General features: G+C 38.7%; 2 protein-coding genes across 3 annotated transcripts; both read right to left on the reverse strand.

Moving 5' to 3' along the window:
- Window positions 1–999: 999 nt before the first annotated feature.
- On the reverse strand, window positions 1000–15900 carry LOC112054748 (retinol dehydrogenase 13). 2 transcript variants are annotated; one of them, XR_008251907.1, is made up of 9 exons: window positions 15758–15900; window positions 7399–7477; window positions 6695–6821; window positions 4915–5051; window positions 4489–4645; window positions 3859–4027; window positions 2886–3090; window positions 1377–2022; window positions 1000–1178 (listed from the first exon to the last, which is right to left on the reverse strand). XR_008251907.1 is itself a non-coding variant. In XM_024094641.2 (8 exons), the coding sequence occupies exons 2-8, from the start codon at window positions 7470–7472 to the stop codon at window positions 1893–1895; spliced, it is 999 nt and encodes a 332-aa protein (XP_023950409.2). In that variant the 5' UTR covers window positions 7473–7477; window positions 15758–15900; the 3' UTR covers window positions 1000–1892. The 2 variants fall into 2 exon arrangements, 1 of the variants encoding a protein (XP_023950409.2); XM_024094641.2 differs by having other exon boundaries at window positions 1000–2022.
- LOC112054739 (patj homolog) lies at window positions 8319–15751 on the reverse strand. Its single transcript, XM_024094630.2, has one exon. It carries the CDS (start codon window positions 15573–15575, stop codon window positions 13587–13589), a length of 1989 nt encoding a protein of 662 aa, XP_023950398.2. The 5' UTR covers window positions 15576–15751; the 3' UTR covers window positions 8319–13586.
- Window positions 15901–19187: the final 3287 nt, after the last annotated feature.

Here is a 19187-nt window from a genome sequence, read left to right on the forward strand (position 1 = left end):
AAAATATATTTCATGGTATGAACTTTCAACAGGTTATACTGAAGACCGAATAATATAACCAGCTACTTTGGTTAGAGTTTGAAGAATATGGGACCACCCAATCAGACTTTCTGACTTTATGACATGAAATCAAAGACTAACAAGGGCTGTGCTAAAGTCTTGGCAGTGTTTTTACGAAAACGCCACAATGTCAGTCCCTATACGTACAACATCAGACTACGAGGCCAATACAATTGCAGCGAAGAGTGCGGCAGAGAGATGTGATCTCGCCTCAGACCAATTATTGTATAGGACCTGCCTCGCTAGACGTTACTTTTCTGTCAAAGTTTATGATCAACGATCTTATGCGATTATAAAATCTGTGTCTATAGAATCGATGTTTCATAGTTGTCATCGTGTTCTTCGGTTAAAGAGCTCCGTAAAAATACCTTTTTGTGTAGTTGAATTGTGTAAAAAACGGGCAAAAACTTCTAGTTTAATATAAGTTTTGTACCAAATCTAAGCTTGTTTTCTTCAGATAATGACAGACAATTTTGTTCGTGATTATGAGTGCGATACAGGTCCTTCTATAATTGGTCTGAGGATCTCGCCGAAGCTATTTCCCGTTGCATTAGAAAATGTCGATACAGACGGACTACTAACGAAATTGGCATAAACATCTGCCGTTTTAGTATAAACGGGCACAAGTAGTCGTTGGTACTGGTACTGGTTACAATTTATTTATGAATTGATTGATTTATGAAACTACAAATAAACAGGGCAACTTCTTTATGTAGAGATCTACCTGGAGTTGATTAAACAATAGTAATCTATTTGATGTATCAAAAATGCTTTTAAACTGAGCTTAGGTACTTGAAATGAATTAAATTTGAATTTGAATCTCCGAACTTTTAATTAATTATATTATAATCTAGAACCACTGTAGTAGTTAATCCAAGGCATATATAAGGTACATTCATTCCCCTTTTCACCCAGGTTTTTTTGCGAAAGTAAAAAATATTTAAGGAAACATCAAATAATGTCTTATTTATTCCTATTTATTAATACTAACGACCTACACAGTTACAATAAATAAATGCTTATTACTAACAACACTAACAAATGTTAAAGCATTTTTTAAAACAAATATCTCTCAATTCGCACACTATTAGACGAAGATCACACTGTCTAATCATGGCCTGTAGCCATGTGGCATGTCGATTCTCCTCCTGCAAACGCTAACGCTTCTAAAATTAACAAAATGTATGGCAGTGACAGATCCAAACGACAACTTGATCACGAGACCTGTCGAAAGTAAATGCCATAATTAATTTTCGAGCGTTAGCGTTTGTAAAAAGAGAATCGACATGCCACATGGCTACAGGCGCAGAACAGACTTGTAGCGGTATTTTGTAATTTTTAAACTTCGATTGACGACTACGAATCTTTATCTCTCTCTGTCTAATACAATACTATAGAGAGAGACAAATTCGAATCTCACTTTCAAATTCTAAACTATAGTCTAGCAAGTTCGTTGATGACACTCCCATGATATGTGGGCGACGGGGGGAAAGACTGCGCGCGTGTGAAACCGTGCGTGCGGGTAGTGAGGTGCATCAGTCGTGGGTTTTTCATTCATCGCTACACGCCCGCCGGCCCGCGCCGCCCATTGGGAGTGTTACGAACGAAGTTGCCAAGCTATAGCCATAATTTATATTGAATCGAGAACAACTCTTACGTAACCCAAGGCAAAGCCGTCGTATTAATGTCTTCACAGTCTTATATGCCAGGGGTTGGCAACCTTTTGAGTTGGAGGCAAAAATTACCCTATAGTGCTGCCACTGGTTGTAACTGGTCGCACTGGTCACAACTTGAACCGCAGGTTGCCGACTCCTGTTCTACGCCCAGTGCCGTCAAGCCGCGGCCCGCGCCAGCGCCGCGCGGTGCTCGTCCGCCTTGGTCCACTTCTCGCTGACGCGCCACAGCCACTGCGCCAGCTCGTAGTCTTGCGCCGACTCTGATGGAGACGCTTTCTTCATGTCTCTGGAAAATTACGAGATTAAATCGATCTGGAGATTCTTAACAATCCCTGCTCCGCCGTTACCGTAACCGCTGCTAGAGCTAGGAATAGCGAGGCTGCCGGGGACTAGGGGCTGTGTTCTGTTTTTGCCGTCCATACAAATTTTTGCCCATTACTGACCACGTCGGGCATGCGGGTTGGTCAGCGCAGAGCTAGATTACTCGCGCCGGGGTCTCTGCTGCCCGACACCGGCCTAAGGCATTTCATAGGTAATCTAGCCTGTGGGAATGGATATAGCACCATTTGTCAGTCGCCAGAGCCTCGTGAGTTCATCTGCAGGGTGGCAGTTAGAGAGACTGACTGGTAGGTACTAGTCCCCTTTATACCCCATACCACCAGGAATTAGATAAGGAGATTCAACACACCCCAATTATTCTGCAACAAAATTATCTTTCGTTTTATATGGGGGACGAGGTAAACTTACACTTCGAAAATATTTAACAACAATAGCTATATTGTATATCCATACCATAAACTTTACACAGCTATAAAAATTCTCAATACATAAAGTCCTTTTCATGAAATAAGCCCCCCAGACGAGGTGTTAATGTCTTAATGGCAGTCATTATCATTTGTTTAAGGCGCTATCAATTTTATTTCAGGTTTTAGTCGCATCTTTTATAAAAAGGACGTGCAATTTTTACACAGACTAATAACAATCACATCGGATTCAATAACTTGATAGATGTTTTGCTGTTCCGTCAGAGGAATCGATTCTTTTTAGATATTGGTTTTTATACATAAAATAACTGTCATTATCCCTATTGTGGGGCTCACAGTCAATCGTTTGTACTGTCTAATGGTTAAATCGGCCCATAAAACTTACACATAGTAATCGCCTTTGCTCTTCTGTAGCTGCGGGTCCAGCGCCGCGTGCACCACGGTCTGCGCGCCCGTCCGCGCCTTCTTCATGACGGGCCAGAACAGCGGGTACACCACGTAGCGCGTCACGCTCCTCATCATGGGCAGGTGGCGCGTCAGCTCCGTGTCCGAGAACCCTGGGTCCACCGCCGTCACCGCCACGTCGAACTCTGCCAGAAGACACATTTAGAATTCAGTGCTGGATTAAGGAAACTTGATGCTCTAGGCAATTTTCCTCTATGGGCCTATTTATGTGAACTTTAAAGAATTAATAAAACAAAAGACACGCGGAAATTGCTTAAACTTCCATGTAGGTAGGGTCTCGTTTATTTCTCGGTCGTCTCTAGTGCCGACCTAAACGGGATGGCCAAAGCAATTGACTAAATAACTTAAAGGCTTTTTCTTCTACTTCTTTCCTGGGCCTTTTCCGCACTTGGCCACTAGGGGTTGGACGTTGTACTTAAAGGCTATCCAGGACTGTTGGCATTATGATGATGATGTCCTCCATGACGTGACAACGTAACGCGCTCTGTTACTGGTAGAACCGAAGTTTGAGGAAAGCATTGGCAGCTTAGGCAACGCTGCACCAATTACGGTGATGTTTGACTGTAACGATAGTCATCGTGTTCTGGCGATTTTGACCGGGGACGACGGCTCCACGTGCTCTCCGAGGCACTGGGGTGTAAGACCTTCTCCTCGGGGCCAGAAAGATGGATAAATTCACTTGTAGCTACGCAATGATTAACATCCAATATCTCTTCTCATTATCGTAGTGCGTGTCTTGGGCTTAACAAGACAACTTTTATGCACTTTAGGTTAGATCATTTTTACATTTGATATCATTCAGCAAAGTAATCCATGAAAGATTTTATGTTGTAGGCACGTAGATAACATAGTATAAAATGTCGTTGACTTCTACTAAATAATTGGTAGGTTACCTAACATCCTCCTGCCGAGTTCCCTGGCGAAGAGTACGTTGGCCAGCTTGCTCTGGTTGTACGCCGCGGTGGCGTCGTACTTCTGGCTCATGTTCAGATCCTCCTTCACAATCTTGCCCTTCTGGTGCGCGCTGCACGACACCACTACCACGCGGCTCGGTGCGGATGCCTTGAAGTGGGGAACATTTTAAAATGTTAGGTATATTTATCATAATTATCAACCCATATTGGGCTCACTGCTGACTTTGAGTCTCCTCTCAGAACGACGGGTTAGGTCAATAGTCCTCCACGCTGGCCCAATGCGGATTGGCAGACTTCACACACACAGAGAATTGAGAAAATTCTCTGGTATGCAGGTTTCCTCACAATGTTTTTCCTTCACCGTGTGAGACATCATGAACGGATCATGGACATGAGCTATGTATATAGTTAAAGTAGGTATAACCTGAGAATAAAGGCGTTGAAATATAAATTGGTAGTTAAGCGAACTGTGGAACCGAACCGTCGTAAGTTGAAGAACCAGAGGCGAATGCCATGCGAGAACCCGGTAGTGGTCGTGGAACATAAGGCTTACTTAGAGCTGTGCGTCAGAATAAGCCATATGCAAGCTACAAAATAAGAGTTCCTCACTTTCAGAGTGTCCAGCAGCAGCTCAGTGAGCAGGAAGTGTCCGAAGTGGTTGGTGCCGAGCTGCAGCTCGAAGCCGTCCTTGGTGACGCCCTGCGGCGGCTGCAGCACGCCCGCGTTGTTCACCAGGATGTGCACGTGGGGCTCCTCGGATTTGAACCTGAGGGAGCGTTGTTTCATGTATTGACTTAGGGTTACGAGTACATTGTCATTTCTGAAGTAGCTTGTCATTTAATGGAAAAAATAAGAATAATCGGTTAGGTACATCCTTCATGAGGGAAGGTTCCATGTATTCCTTGTAACTTCTTGGAGGAGTAAAGAATATTGGAGGATCACATAGTCATTTCTGCAGAACCGTTTTTCTTAGTTGACCTTGATTAAAGAAGATTAGAGTTATATATTATTTGACCTCGATTATAGAAGCTGTACCTGGCGACGAAGTCCCGCACGGAGGCGGTGCTGGCGAGGTCGCAGGGGCGGCAGTACACGTACTTGTTGTTGGTGGCCAGCACGATCTCGCGCCGCGCCTCCTCGCAGCGCGGCATGTCGCGGCATGCCATGAACACCTAACCAAACATGTACTAAATAATTAATGCAATTGTATCGTATCCATACTAGTATTTAGTTTGAATCTTGCCATTACTGTTCTGCACGTTTTATCTATCAAGTATATACCAAATTAGTTTGTTGTATTATGGAGGATATTGGCGGGAGGGGTGAGGAGTCAAGCGCGCACGAAGAGGCTTGCTCATGTACGGAGAGACCTATCGTGGTGAGCTTGTTCCGAGGCGAGGGTGGAGGGAGTCAGTCGTGTTGTGGTGTCACAGCCTCAGCAGGGCTAGCACGGGCAAGAGATAAATTTATCCACGGGGAGAGGATAAAACGTTTATCCCCCACACTCGTTTTATCCACTCACCGCGCATGGGCACGCCGGTGGATATATTATCCCCGGTGGATAAACGGAGGGAAAGACTTGTCCACCCATTTGTAGATATCTTATAAATTGGCATTAGGTATATCAATAGTCGGAAATAAACGTAAATTTGATAATATTTGGTTATTTTGTGCATATTATTTATCTGTTTTCTGTTGGCATTGTTTTGTTTGGTGATTGTTTTTTGCGGTGGTTTGTAGTAGGTATCTATAGTATCTATCATACTAGCGGACCCGGTCAAGCTTCGTTTTGACATAAGTGCACTTATTCTCTATCCCTACTCTACCCTTCTATACCTCTACCCCTACCCTACCCCTGCCCTACCTCTGCCCTACCCCTACCCTACCCCTACCCTACCCCTACCCTACCCCTGCCCTACCCCTACCCTACCCCTACCCTACCCCTGCCCTACCCCTGCCCTACCCCTACCCTACCCCTGCCCTACCCCTACCCTACCCTACCCTACCCTACCCCACCCCTACCCTACCCTACCCCTACCCTACCACTACCCTACCCCTACCCTACCCTACCACTACCCTACCCCTACCCTACCCCTACCCTACCCCATATTGCGAAGCAATTGTTAAAGACCAAAACATGCGAGACATAATTGTTTTTTTAAGTAAAGTTTTATCCCCACATCAACTTCACAGGGATAAATTTATCGCGTTTAAATGTCAAAAGTCCCAAAGTATATCATTTTGTCCACTCCATATGCCATAGTCGAGGAAAAGATCTCCACGCGTAATGTCAATCGGGGATTAATTTGTCTTTTCCTTGTGGCCATGCTATGACGGGTGGATTTATATCCTTAGTCAGTGGATATAATGGGTGGATAAAAATTTTATCCCTTGCCCATGCTAGCCCGGCAGAAGGGGGAGATGAGAATGGGACAAGGAAGTCGAATAACTTTTAGGGAGTAAAGCCATTCCGGGAAACACGCGAAGAGCAAGTACCAACTTCGCTCTCGCACGATTCGGCCCGTATGACTGTGAGGTCGGCGGGTTGGGTTGTTCCAAGACGAGGCGATTACGATTCCGACTAGTAAGAGGTTTCATGCAAAGAAAACTGGACGGTACGAGTTAATATGATGCCATCTCTTTCCGAGATAAAGTCCCCTCAAGTCCGTTAATCCGCAATGGAACAGCATAGTAGCTCCTTATCCGTTATCCCCAGGAACTGGCCACGTAGATACTGGCACGTTATATAGACTGATAATGGTGACTGATGATGATGATGATATTCTCAGGTGTAGTGTTAGTAGCATACTCATACCTTGGCGCCGCGCAGCGCAAACTCCCAGGCCGTCTCCTTGCCGATACCGCTGGTGGCGCCCGTCACAATCACCGTTTTACCCTCCGCCGACACGTTCTTATCGAATGCCACGCCGCCGTACATGTCTCTGCAAATTTTAAAAACTCTTTCACTGTTGGGAAGCTATCTCCGAGTGCATATAGGCTATATTTTATCCCCGTATTCCTACGGGAAAAGGAGCCACGTGTGTGAAACCGCGCGGCGTCTGCTACTAATGATTATTAGCTTGCGATTTACTGCTAGTAAGAAATGAAGCGCAGTGTTGGTCCACCCCTCTCAAAGTTGATTGACATCAAGCGAATCTTTGGATGCAGGCGGCTCAGGATCATAGTGTTTCGAAGTCTCTATAAAATACCCAACTATGTCCTACAGTGGATGACCATCGAATGATAAGATGATGGTATTGATGCAGCGGAATGCACTAGCCTAACAAAAGATGCAGATGAAGATGTTTCCTTACCTGAATTCTCCTTATTATTTATTTATGACTTGATGATACTTATATTGTGGCCGAACCAAGAGGTTCTTTGGCCTTCAATCTCATTTCTGGCCCAACAGTCTTCAGTAATTGTTACCGCTTTACCAGTAAGTACTACCAGATTGTTGTTATTTATTGGTCCTTCGAGCCAGATGTATGTAGCACCAGTAAAAATATTGTGACTTACTTAAATATACACAATGCTCCGGCAGTAGCGGTGATGCCCGTCAGAATGGTGACCGGCATGTTAGGGATCCACATTGTAACTGTAAAACATGTAACAATTTGAAAAGAATGTCGCTATACGAGTACCTAAAAGTTGATAGTTAGATATACATTTTACCTAGAACTAGTTCCGAAATATCCGATTTGTCGGTCTTCCCGTCCGCGGAATGACAATGTTTATGTTAGTAAGTAATAGAAAGCTGTAGTATATTATACGTAGTTACTTACCTACTGTGTACACCTACCTACTTGAGGTATAGGTACTAGGTAAGCCTGAATTTCTGGCACATAATAATGCAAATAATTTGATAAGCAACCATGCGCTGACTTCAGCAATAAGCTAGTCCAATACTATATCTTGGCATCGTTCGTAACACTCTCGATGGTCCGCGCGGGCGTGTAGCGATGAATGAAAAACCCATGACTGATGCATGCACCTCACTTCCCCGTACGAGTTCTCACCCGTGTAGTATTTTTCCCCATCACCCGCATATCATGGGAGTGTCATCAACGAACTCAGAGGAGTCAGTATCTTTGGGAGGCGTCCCTCGCGGCTCGCGCTTATAAGAACTTAAAAGCGCTTCAATGCTCGTAAGAGTTGAGCGTGTGCTAAAATGCGCGCCTATACGCGCCTACATGCATTCCAAAAACGAGCTCATACGCCCGTCTATAACGCTAGTCTGAAACCGTTCTTACCCGGGCAAGGAGGATTAGCCTCGAGGCTCAGACCCCCGGACCCGATTCTTATCTGGTAGGAGTTAACCTGCCTGCTGGATAAATATTACGATAGATTACAGTTTTTTTTTTACATTTTCTTACCTACTACAATACTTACTTAAAACGGGGTATTAGTATAAGTTGTGACAAAAGAAAACAACAAAATAGTTACTTATGTTTATTTCGTTTTTTAATAATTCTATTTTATCAAGTGTAGGTACGGCTAGCCGTGTGGTCGTAACGCACAGTGTCCAACTATACATATATAATGAAAGCTATATTATAACAATTTATTTATTACTGCAGGAATATGTGAGAATACTACTTCTTAATTTTCTACTGTGAAAAGATAATGATGATGTGCGTCGGCTTCTTATAGAAAAATTACATCTTATGTAAACATGTACAACTTAAAAATTTTCATTTTTAATTTTTAGACAGATTGTAATTTGTTCTACGTTATGATATGAAGAGCTACTAAAAGGTTAGAAGTGAACTATCTAAAGCCTATATATCACCTAACTAACAATATATTGTTCATAAATAAAGTTATACAATATAAGTTCAAAGTTAAAAAGTGACAAAATCCACAACCACTATTAAGGAACTCATAATGCTCAGTAATCTGAGTTTTATAAGTAAAATAATTACATACAACTTTACTATATTTTATAGTCGAGTATTCTCACATATTTCCGAGTATATACATTTTATTTAATCTATTTTCAGTCGGGTGAAGGAAGATATCTTACATTTGTATTGGATATTGACAGAATCTGGGAATAATCTGTTTTTTTTTTATTAAGTATATAATTTAAAATCTCGTCTGTAATCTAATGCCTACGCATTGACCTCAAGTGCAACTTTCTTTTTTTTTAATTTTCACTAGAGTTAGCGTAAAATTATCAACCAACGGTATATGACAAAAGTACACAGAATATTACAAACTTATTAAAGCTAACAATTTTATGAGACATGATGTAAAGGGGATTGTCCATTCCCGGCCCAGACCTTTCGTCCCCGCCCCCCACTTTACATAGAAATTTCTTAGTCTTATGGATTTGGGGATTACAAACTGACTTACTGAGTTACAAAACTTTTGGTTGGTTGGTTGAACATTTAAAACAGTTAACTGAAGTGACTATATTTGTAAACAATAAAAATTACACAAGAAGCTCAACTTTTATATAATATGATTGTTTGAAACAGATTTTCTATGATAGCTATCATAATTCTTCTGGTAGGTATTTACACTTTTTCTATTGTACAGATTTTAACAACGATAAATGTTTAGGGAGGTGATATTGGTAACAATATACTGTTTTATTATTAATATGGTATTTTTACAACAATATGTATGTATTTTAACGTCATCTTACATAATTCTTTCTGTAAAAAATATACTAAAAGACATACAGTACATAACAATAATGCGGAGATAATATTATTAAAAAATATAACATTAAAGAAAAAAAGCGTAAATAAATGCAGCGTTCAAGCTTTAGGTTAAATGAAGTAATAGATACTTATTACTTATAACATCTTTGATCGAAAATTCGTTGAATTCATCAACGTTTTGATATTTATTTTGCTAGCATATGATATTGTCACTTTAATTTGTTAAATATCACATCACATCACACTAATGTATAGATGCAAAAGTTTGTGTGTAAGTGTGTATGTTTGTTTGTATCCTTTGTGCAGTGGCTACCGAAGCGATTTAGTGAAATTTGGAATGAAAATAGATTTCACTCGCGAAAAACCTTCCATCCCGAAAAAAATCCATGGTTTCCGCGGGATTTGTGAAAAACTGAATTTCATGCGGACGACGAAGGAAAATAGTTGTTAAAAACTTAAAATATTTCTTACCGGTTTAGAACTTTCTCATACAAATAAAACACAGTGTATACTGTATTTATGATAAATACCAGTTTAATTCCTATCCACATTTTGTTACCAACAGCAAAAAATTGTTTTCGCATAGTCGTTAAGTTAAATTATCAAATATTGTAAAAGTAGATACTTAGAATTTTTAAGATTTTTTGTATAATATACATATTATTAATAAATAAAAATATCACATGTGCCTTTCTAACCGTGCACTTTTTGTTTATAGGGATTATTAATGACTAGAATCCCATTTTTTTTTTTCATTTTTGTAATTTAAAAATGTCATGGTTCAGTAATACTGATCAGAGTTATTGCCATGAAACCATAGGTATTGCTCATTTTTTTATTAGCTTTTTAGGAAAAAAGAAAAATTTCTGGTCACATTATAAATATATGATGATATTTGACTTTTAATTCTTAATCATGATGCAAATACTTATAGTTTTTAATAATTACATTATTATTACGATTTCTGTTTTATAATAAACTTCCGCTTTAAATATGTATGGTTGAAGAAATATTTTTTGATTGTACTTACTTACTTAATATCAAAGTCAAATATCATCATAGATGAATTTTGATACAACATTTATTTTTATTTTTCAGAGATTCAAAATTTAGATTATTTACATAAACATACTTTATATAATTGCTCCCTTAGGTTAAAAACTACAATATTTGTGTCTATCCTATATCTACATCTAGGTGAAAGAAGATAATTATTATGATATAATATACCTACTCTTATACAGGGTGATCACAGAGTTGTTTTAATTTTACGATTGTTGACCCCAATTTGTGTGCAGGTACATTTTACTGGTGTTTTAATGGAATCCACTACTGAGGTACATTTCATTAACACATTTAGTTAACGAGCGAAAAAGTATACACCATTAAGAGATTATTTGTTTTCTCAATTACTTTATATAATGATAAGATAGTGGGTTTAGAAACTTTATCTCAACCCATTCTACTGTGTTTTGAAGGTTCACACATAGGTAAACCAAAACTCATATTTTTTTTTAAATTGAGATATATTTTTTGATCTAGTAGTAAGTAAATAGCGATTATTTTTCAAAGTTGCAATACAAAATCATCAATTTTAGATGTTTCGGCTGTTTCTTGTTATGTTGATACGCAGTAACCCTGTAGTTGATCGAGTTATGGTTGAATATTGTGGCGAAGAATGAAAAATAATATAATAGGATGAATATGATTATGTTCTACAATAGGTATAATATAAAATATGTGCTAATTTGTTTGTTACAAAAACAACGTTTTTTGTAGGACTTTTGTTTGTAGTGTAGACATGTAAATGGACTGGACCTGAACTAATTTAGAAAAATTGTAATCTAAAACTGATCTATGCTGGGAAATAAAGCCCAGTTATCCTGTGGATAGAGTAATGCATTTTACATTATAGAATTGGTAGAATAAAAGTCACAATATCCTCTTTTAAGTCCTCTAAACAGTATTTTGAGTACTTTGGTTTAGTTTTCGTGCACAAACAAATGAGGCATTAATGAATGTGTAAAATGTGCATTACAAAATGAAATGTGATAGTGAGTATATAAAATACAGATTATTATAATTAATAATCTAATAAAGCGTAAGGCATTATTGTATTACAGATTTTGAGCTCATTATTAAGTAAGTTGTTACTTTGAATTTTGTGAGCTTTGGACAAAGTATATAAAACTGTAGATAAGAGAAAAGGAGACACAATTAAGTTACTTTTAATTAGAAAAACAATATGGTCTCTTGTGAAAATAAACTATTCCTACAAATTTCTAAACATTGTAAGTACAGGTACCATTTTGTAACACTAAAAAATAAAGTGAACAAAAAAATGTCAAAAACAGACTTGTGCCACTTTTCTCTCAGCTACCTATATATAGAAACTACTAACTACATGATACATATACTTGAGGCAATACTGCCATCCTTTAACTAAAATTTGGCAGCAGTCATGAATTTAAGGTTAAATATTTTTTGGTCTACTTTTAAAAATAATTTTTGTTTGAATATCTTAAGTAAAAGACTTCATTAGGCATTAACTATGTATGTATTTACACAACAAATATTTAGCTCTAAATCAGTTATATACAATAATAAGTACAAGAAAAATTTTTTAATGACTTGTATTGTCATTATTACAGGCCTATTGCAGGGCCTTAAAAGGGGAATTTGGAGCTTAGACCCTGAATACAACTCCAATGCCGGTTGGCGGGCACAGGGGGATAATCTATACTAATTATAAAGCTGAAGAGTTTGATTGTTTATTTGTTTATTTGTTTGTTTGTTTGGTTGAACCAGCTAATCATAGGAACTACTGGTTCGATTTGAAAAATTTTTTCAGTATTAGATAGCCCATTTATCGAGGAAGGCTATAGGCTATATATTTTTCCCGTATTACAACGAGAACGGGAACGGGAATCACGCGGGTGAAACCGCGCGGCGTCAGCTAGTGTCTGTAACAATCACAGTTATGCAATCTGTGTGTAGTTTTATAGAATTTTTACCTCCAAGTTATCTTTACTTTTAATTTAATTATCATGTTTTTAATTGATTTTTTTACTGCCTCATTGGTCTATGTAACTGTGGTCATTAGACCATGTGATTTTGGATCATGAGGAACCAAAATCACATGGTCCAGACCAGAGTTAGGAATTCAGTGTTACACCCTATGCCTCAGAGAACAGGTTAAGCCGCAGTTAACATCTGATAGTGGTTGATAATGAATTTAATATTAACTCTGTAAGCCTACCAACCCAAATTTGGAGCAGAATAGTGGGTTTAAGCTCCATTTCCCATCTCCTTTAAGGAGGGAGGCCTGACCATGCAGAGGACCGTTAAAACAGGCTGTTGATAGAATTTTCATCACACTTTTCAACAAAATTTGAACCACTTTTTAGTTGAAAGACAGCAGAATAGCCCTCCTAAAACTACTAAATTAAGTGTAAAACTTAGGCTCCACTAATACATTACTAGTATTTTATTATTTCACATTAGCATTCTAAATGCCTTGTGTAAAACTTGCTTAACTAAGCGTAAAATAGATATGGTTTCAACTTTGACTAGTTGTACACAGTATGGTCTAAGTGCTTGGTGGGAAATTTAGAACAAGTACTTAATAAAAGCAGGATTAATCAAGATGAGACACTATCAACTGGTTGCTAACCTCTCAGGGGTATGGGTTTAATTATTAAGTTAGTGTCCTATAATTTTAGATTCCACAGTGCAGACTCACATATTGAATAAAGAGTTAAAAATATTTAATGATTCCTGTAATTGTACATTTTTATTCACTTTTAACTCATGTATAATAAACATATAGAGTAAAATAAAATTTCTTAGTATGTGTGTCTTTTACAGAAACTTTGGTGAATTATAGGAAACTTTTTGAATGAGTACAACCATTACAAGGTACATGAATTATTGTAAAAAGCTTGTATATTATATATCTGTAGGCCTTTATGAAGTATTTATTCATAATTTCCCACCAGCTCTCGAGCTAAAGTGTAAATATTATGTAAACTAAGATTAACTCTCTTTAGTATTGAGTGTTGTGGTGCTTTTTGATTTTGTTGATTCATATGTGGGGAGCGGCCTTGCAATGCCCACTCTTACTATGCCCCTGGGTGCTCCTTTTAATGCTTGAACTGCTTGATCTAACGTGGCATTCTTAATACTAGCTCCATTTACAGACATCACTCTATCTCCTGGGGAGATTTCCCCATTTTTCTCAGCCACCCCACCAGGCACTAGACTCCGGATGACTATAACTGTGCCGTTAGGATCAACAGGATCTTGATAGTCCAAGATTGAGAATCCAAGCCCTTGATCACCTTTGAACAGTTCAACAATGTCTTCTTTACTCTGCCACATAGCTAGACCTGATACACACTCCAAGGATCGTGATTTCTTGGAACCTGAATGATTGGTTAGTGTCGCTGTACTTGATGTATTGATAGATGTGTCAGATTGAGCTTTTACTATTGTTGTGAGGTTATTCAAACTTCCTGATATAATTTTTCTAGCTTCAAACCCTTCACGATCTTGTGCTAAGTTCACTACAGGCCTCGGCCCACTGTCTGTGCTGCTGCGAGCACAAACTAAACGTACACGGTTGGGCAGCTGTTTTAGTATATTTACAACTTCAGTGTGTGTTAATCCATGCAATTGATGTTCATTCGCTTCTAATAATTCATCACCAGCTGTGAACAAGCCTTGTACACCTACAGGACCTTCTGGAAGAACTGATCTAATATAATGATGAGGTCTGACTTCTTGGCCACCTTCCACATCCACTGTTCCTTCTAGACTTATCCCTAAACCTGATAATTTATGCACTTCGGCAATTAAAATTTCTTTTTCAGATCCAAATTCCACCTTCCACTTTTTCTTTATTTCATCTTTATCTATAGCTAATATTGCATCAAATTTTTTATCTAAATCCTCCTGTGTGGGTTCATATTCAATTTCCCCGACTTCTGGCACACCTGAGTCTATTGTGGTGTTTGACTCTGGTTCTGGTTCAATTTCTGTAATACTATTATCAGCTTGGGAAGGCACTGGGAACCAGCTCAGAGTCGTAGTAGAGGGGGAAGGCGAGGTGGGTCGCTCTTCATTGAATATAGCAAGCTGTAGGTGCTCAAACTTTGGACCTCTCAAATATCTTTCTAAAACTAAGTGAACAGATATACCTGTGTTTCTTAATATCTCTACAGCCTGAGGATTGCTTTTATCAGCTAGAGAAGTACCATCAACTTCTATGATCCTGTCATTTAATCTAATCTTACCACTCTGTTCGGCACTGCTGCCTTCTATGATGCTTTTTACAAAAATCCCTGACAACTCTTCTTTTTCACACACATACCCTGCTACAGTGATGCCTAAGCCGTAAACATTCTTATTCAAGTCAACGTGAACTATTTCTACCTCAGGTTGAGGAGGCAACTCCACCGGAACAGTGATTGTTATTGTTGGAGATATAGCACTAATGATGGGGTGGTCGGGTATTTGCTGTGGGTTGTCACTGAGGATGCTCACGGCTGCCACCAGATTGTCCATGTCACCATTCTGACCGTTGATATAGTCACTGTAACACTGGGATAAGTCGTACACCGCGCCGTAGCCCGTCTCTATGAGGTGTCGGTCGAGTAACTCCGGGTCTGCGAGCAGTTTGGTCGGCACGAGCGCCGTGCCGGGGAGCGGAGCACGGAGCGCAGCGGCGGGGTCCGCGGGGCGAGCGACCAGCAGGCGGACCGTGGGGCCCGTCTGCCGCAGCACGGCGGCCACCTGCTCGGACGTGAACCCGCGCAGGTTCACGGACCCCACCTGCAAGACGTGGTCCCCGCTCTGTAGCCGGCCGTCCTTGTCGGCGATGCCTCCAGGCAGCACGTATTTGATCACGACGCCCGTGCTCCGCCCGCCCACCAGGTTGAACCCCAGCCCGTTGCCGTCGTTTGTAAGCTCTACCACTTCCACCTGCGCCCACTCCGTGCTCAACACCATCGTCTTCCTGACCATCGGAGCCTCTGGATGTTACGTGATACGAACGAGGTTATGATCGCGGCCGCCAGAAACGTTCATTGTGGATTTAATATAGACGAAACGGGTTTTATCACTTCAACGGCTATAAAAAACAACGCGCGCGGCCGTTAACACAAAATAAATCTTGTAAATTCGGTATAAAAATGACATTTACATACTTGCTGAATCGGAGACAGCGAGAATGTGGCCAGCTCCTTGCAGGTGTTCCCAGTGAATAATTTTTAAACGTCAAAGTTGATAGTTAAGTAACTTTTTCTAAATAATAAAATATTCTTTGTATCTTCGAGGAAATGTTTACACTGGTATTTTAAAAACCACTATTTATTAATTTAAACTACAATAAGCATTGTACAATAATAGTTTAATTACCTATAGGGAGCAAACACACTGGAAATATCTTGAGCTTTGCATTGCCACCAAAAGATGTCACTGTTACAAATAGTTTGAACTACAAACTCTACTCTCTACCCATTGAAAGATGTCGCTATTACTTGATTTCATTAATTCTGCCACTAGATGCCAGGACATTAGTTTAATGAAAATAATTGAAATACATAGCATGGGGTACTTTCTCACTACGGTTCACATTTTTTTAATTTAACCAAGTAGGTTAGCCCTTAAGTGCGGTTTTACCTGATGTTTTGTAACGATACAGTCATGAATTATGATAGAAGCGGGCTTACTTGGAAGAGGTAGTTAAGTTTTGGTACCTTCAAGTTTATTCTACCCATACTTACCTCTGGCGGTACGTCTTTATCGGTAAGGTCATGCTATGCCAATTGAGAAAATATAAAATCGGCTGGAAATTGAATCCAGGAGCCCTCTTTTGAAAACTACAGCGCTACCATCTGCACCAGAGAGTTCGTCAAAGAGGATGTTTAATATTTCGCTTTTCAACGATTATTACCATAGATATTTAAGGTCTTATTAATAATGACCAAAGCCGTTAGCCATGTGGCACGTCGATTAACTTTGTACAATCGCACACGTTTCGTAAATTAATAAATGTATGGGAATGCATTTTATTATCGATAGGTCACGTGATTAAGTTATCGATCGGATCTGTCATTTCCATACATTTTTTAGTTTTCTAAGCGTTAACGTTTGTAGAAAGAGACGTGCCACATGGCTAGAGACCCAGGACCGACGGTTTTACGACTCCGAGAACGACTCCGAGTTGATTTTTTATTGAGAATTTCTTGATAGAAAGAAAAGCTCAATATTTCAAAGCTAGACCAGTAAGGTAGGTAGGTAGGTAGTAGTAACCTACCTACTATTCTGTAGTAGCGATATTTTGTAGGTGTAACCAAAGATTTTATATTAAAGTCTAAAATCGTTGGTTAACTCGTAAATACGACTTTTGAATTTACCTCTACGTTTTTCATTGTATAGTATCGCGTTAGACAGAGAGAGGTAAAGGTGAATTCGAAACTCGCACTAGCGACGTTATTGTAAAAAGTAAAATAAAACGAAATAAGCAACAATCAAGATGTTTTAATCATTTTCATAAATAAATTTTACAAATCATTTTCTTGTTTATTTTACAAAGCATATTTTCATTACTAAAATAGCTATTAGCTGATATAATTAGGTAGCTACCTTCTTAATGTACCTACAATATATTAAAACACGAACATTTTGCAATTGTGGGATTTGAACCCGTGGATGTAGAAGACATGGTCACTACCCACAAGTCACTGCACTACTAAGTTGGCATTTACTTATGAACTATGAGATGATGATGATATTTTGGTTTTTATTATCAAATAAAAAACAAATCAATTGACAAAATGTCATCCACATACTATGATACAAATTACAAATGTCATGTTACGGTGTCATTTGTAGATGACACTTTGTTGACCACTTAAATAAGTTGTTAAAAGTTAATAAACTTAAACAGTGAATTAGGCCACTGTACCTATTAATTTGGACTTATGGGTCTTATACAGCAGCATAATGTAATTTTCTAGTTGTGGAAATCGAACCCACGGCTGTGGATGCAGAAGGCTGGGCCACCCACTGCGTTATCCGCAAGGTCCCCAAGATTTTCTCATAGACCACTTTCTAATTTAACAGATCCAGTGGACCCCCTGCTAAATTTATATCCAAAAATCGACAAAAAAATTAGATTCGCAGAAAGAAAGAGGAATGGCAATCTCCGGCCCAGATTTAACCTAACCACCCGGCGTTTACTTATATCTAAAAAATCTTGATAATTCTACTTTAATAATGAAATCATTAGTTTATCAAAAAAAGTTTTGTGTCCACAACGGGACAAGCTAAGATCGTTGACCATACCTACAGCCTGAGTTTAACGATATTTTTTGAAGACTTATGATTGATTTGTTTGTTCGTTTTCTTCTTTGTTAAGCTTGTTGGTAAAAGAAAAAAAATACAAAAATACAGCTTCACATGTTACTTCGCCAATTTGGTATACCGGCGAACAATTTGCCCTAGAAGAATGATAAAAAAATGTATTTTTCTTTAAGAAACATACTTTTACTAAGACAATTAATTAACTAGATACTTATAATATATACATCATATATTATTATCATCTCCATATACTTTTTCGGGGGTAGTTATACCTGGGTTCCCTGGGCCGGCGTTGTATGGACCGGCCTTTCCCCTTTTCGTTGCAGCAGCTGAATCATCAACCACCACGAAATAACAGTTTAAAAAAAAAAAGTGAGAATTGATTAGGTTCCTAGTTAATTAATTGATTGTGCTGTAAGTGAATGACTCAAAGTAAAATTATCCAGGCGAAAAGTAATTTCAGCCAACTTTACTTTTTGATATACCTACTATTCGCAGCACAAGGAAGGAATCAATTCACAATTATTTGATTTAGAAAACTCCGCATTCAGTATGATACCTACCAGTTTTTTTTCAATACTTACAAAAAAACCTTGTGACCCTTGTGGCTTACGAATTGTGAACCCCATTTTTATATCACGTCTACGTAGACCTCCGCCGAGTTTTCCGTAGACTCATGGGGTCAATCTGAACCACTTTGAGAGTCGTTGGTCTATGGTAATACATTTTTGCTGAATAGGTAAGTTGACAGTTTTTTAAAACGGTCTTGAATTTGTTCTATAGTGGTTTACTATATTAAAAAAAACTATATTTTTTTGAAACATGAATACATGTAAATTTTAATTTATAGATATGTTTTTGACAATATGAGCCTGGTAACAGAAGGGCTGGCTCATTTTTTGCGCAAAGGATCAACCTGGCTGTCCAGCGCGGAAATGCAGCCAGTATTCTTGCCACCATTCCACGTGGGCATGATTTGTATAGTTATTAGGATAAGTTAGCTTAAGTTCCTTATTGTATTCTTTCTCAAACACTATTAAAAACTTATAAATAAAACTTATTTAAACATATGAGCCAAACGGAGTGTTTGACAAAAATGGGGAATGGTCTATTTTCTTGAATATCTTGAAAACCATTTATTTCAAAAATCCAAAAAAATATATTTACGATCCTCTTACCGAGGAGTTAAAAAAAGTTTTTTTTTGAAATTTTCATCTTATTCAAATTTTATCTATTCACGATACATCCCTGTATTTGGGTCATAAGAAT

The sequence above is a fragment of the Bicyclus anynana genome, chromosome 21, assembly GCF_947172395.1.
Source record: "Bicyclus anynana chromosome 21, ilBicAnyn1.1, whole genome shotgun sequence".
Taxonomy (NCBI): domain Eukaryota; kingdom Metazoa; phylum Arthropoda; class Insecta; order Lepidoptera; family Nymphalidae; genus Bicyclus; species Bicyclus anynana.

Coding starts and splice junctions, on each gene's coding strand:
- LOC112054748 (XM_024094641.2), bottom strand. CDS start 7,472: ATGTGGATCCCTAACATGCCGGTCACCATTCTGACGGGCATCACCGCT. Junction 4,646..4,914: donor GTGCGGGACTTCGTCGCCAG/GTACAGCTTCTA, acceptor ACGCTCCCTCAG/GTTCAAATCCGAGGAGCCCC. Junction 2,023..2,885: donor AGCAAAGGCGATTACTATGT/GTAAGTTTTATG, acceptor GTAATTTTCCAG/AGACATGAAGAAAGCGTCTC.
- LOC112054739 (XM_024094630.2), bottom strand. CDS start 15,575: ATGGTCAGGAAGACGATGGTGTTGAGCACGGAGTGGGCGCAGGTGGAA.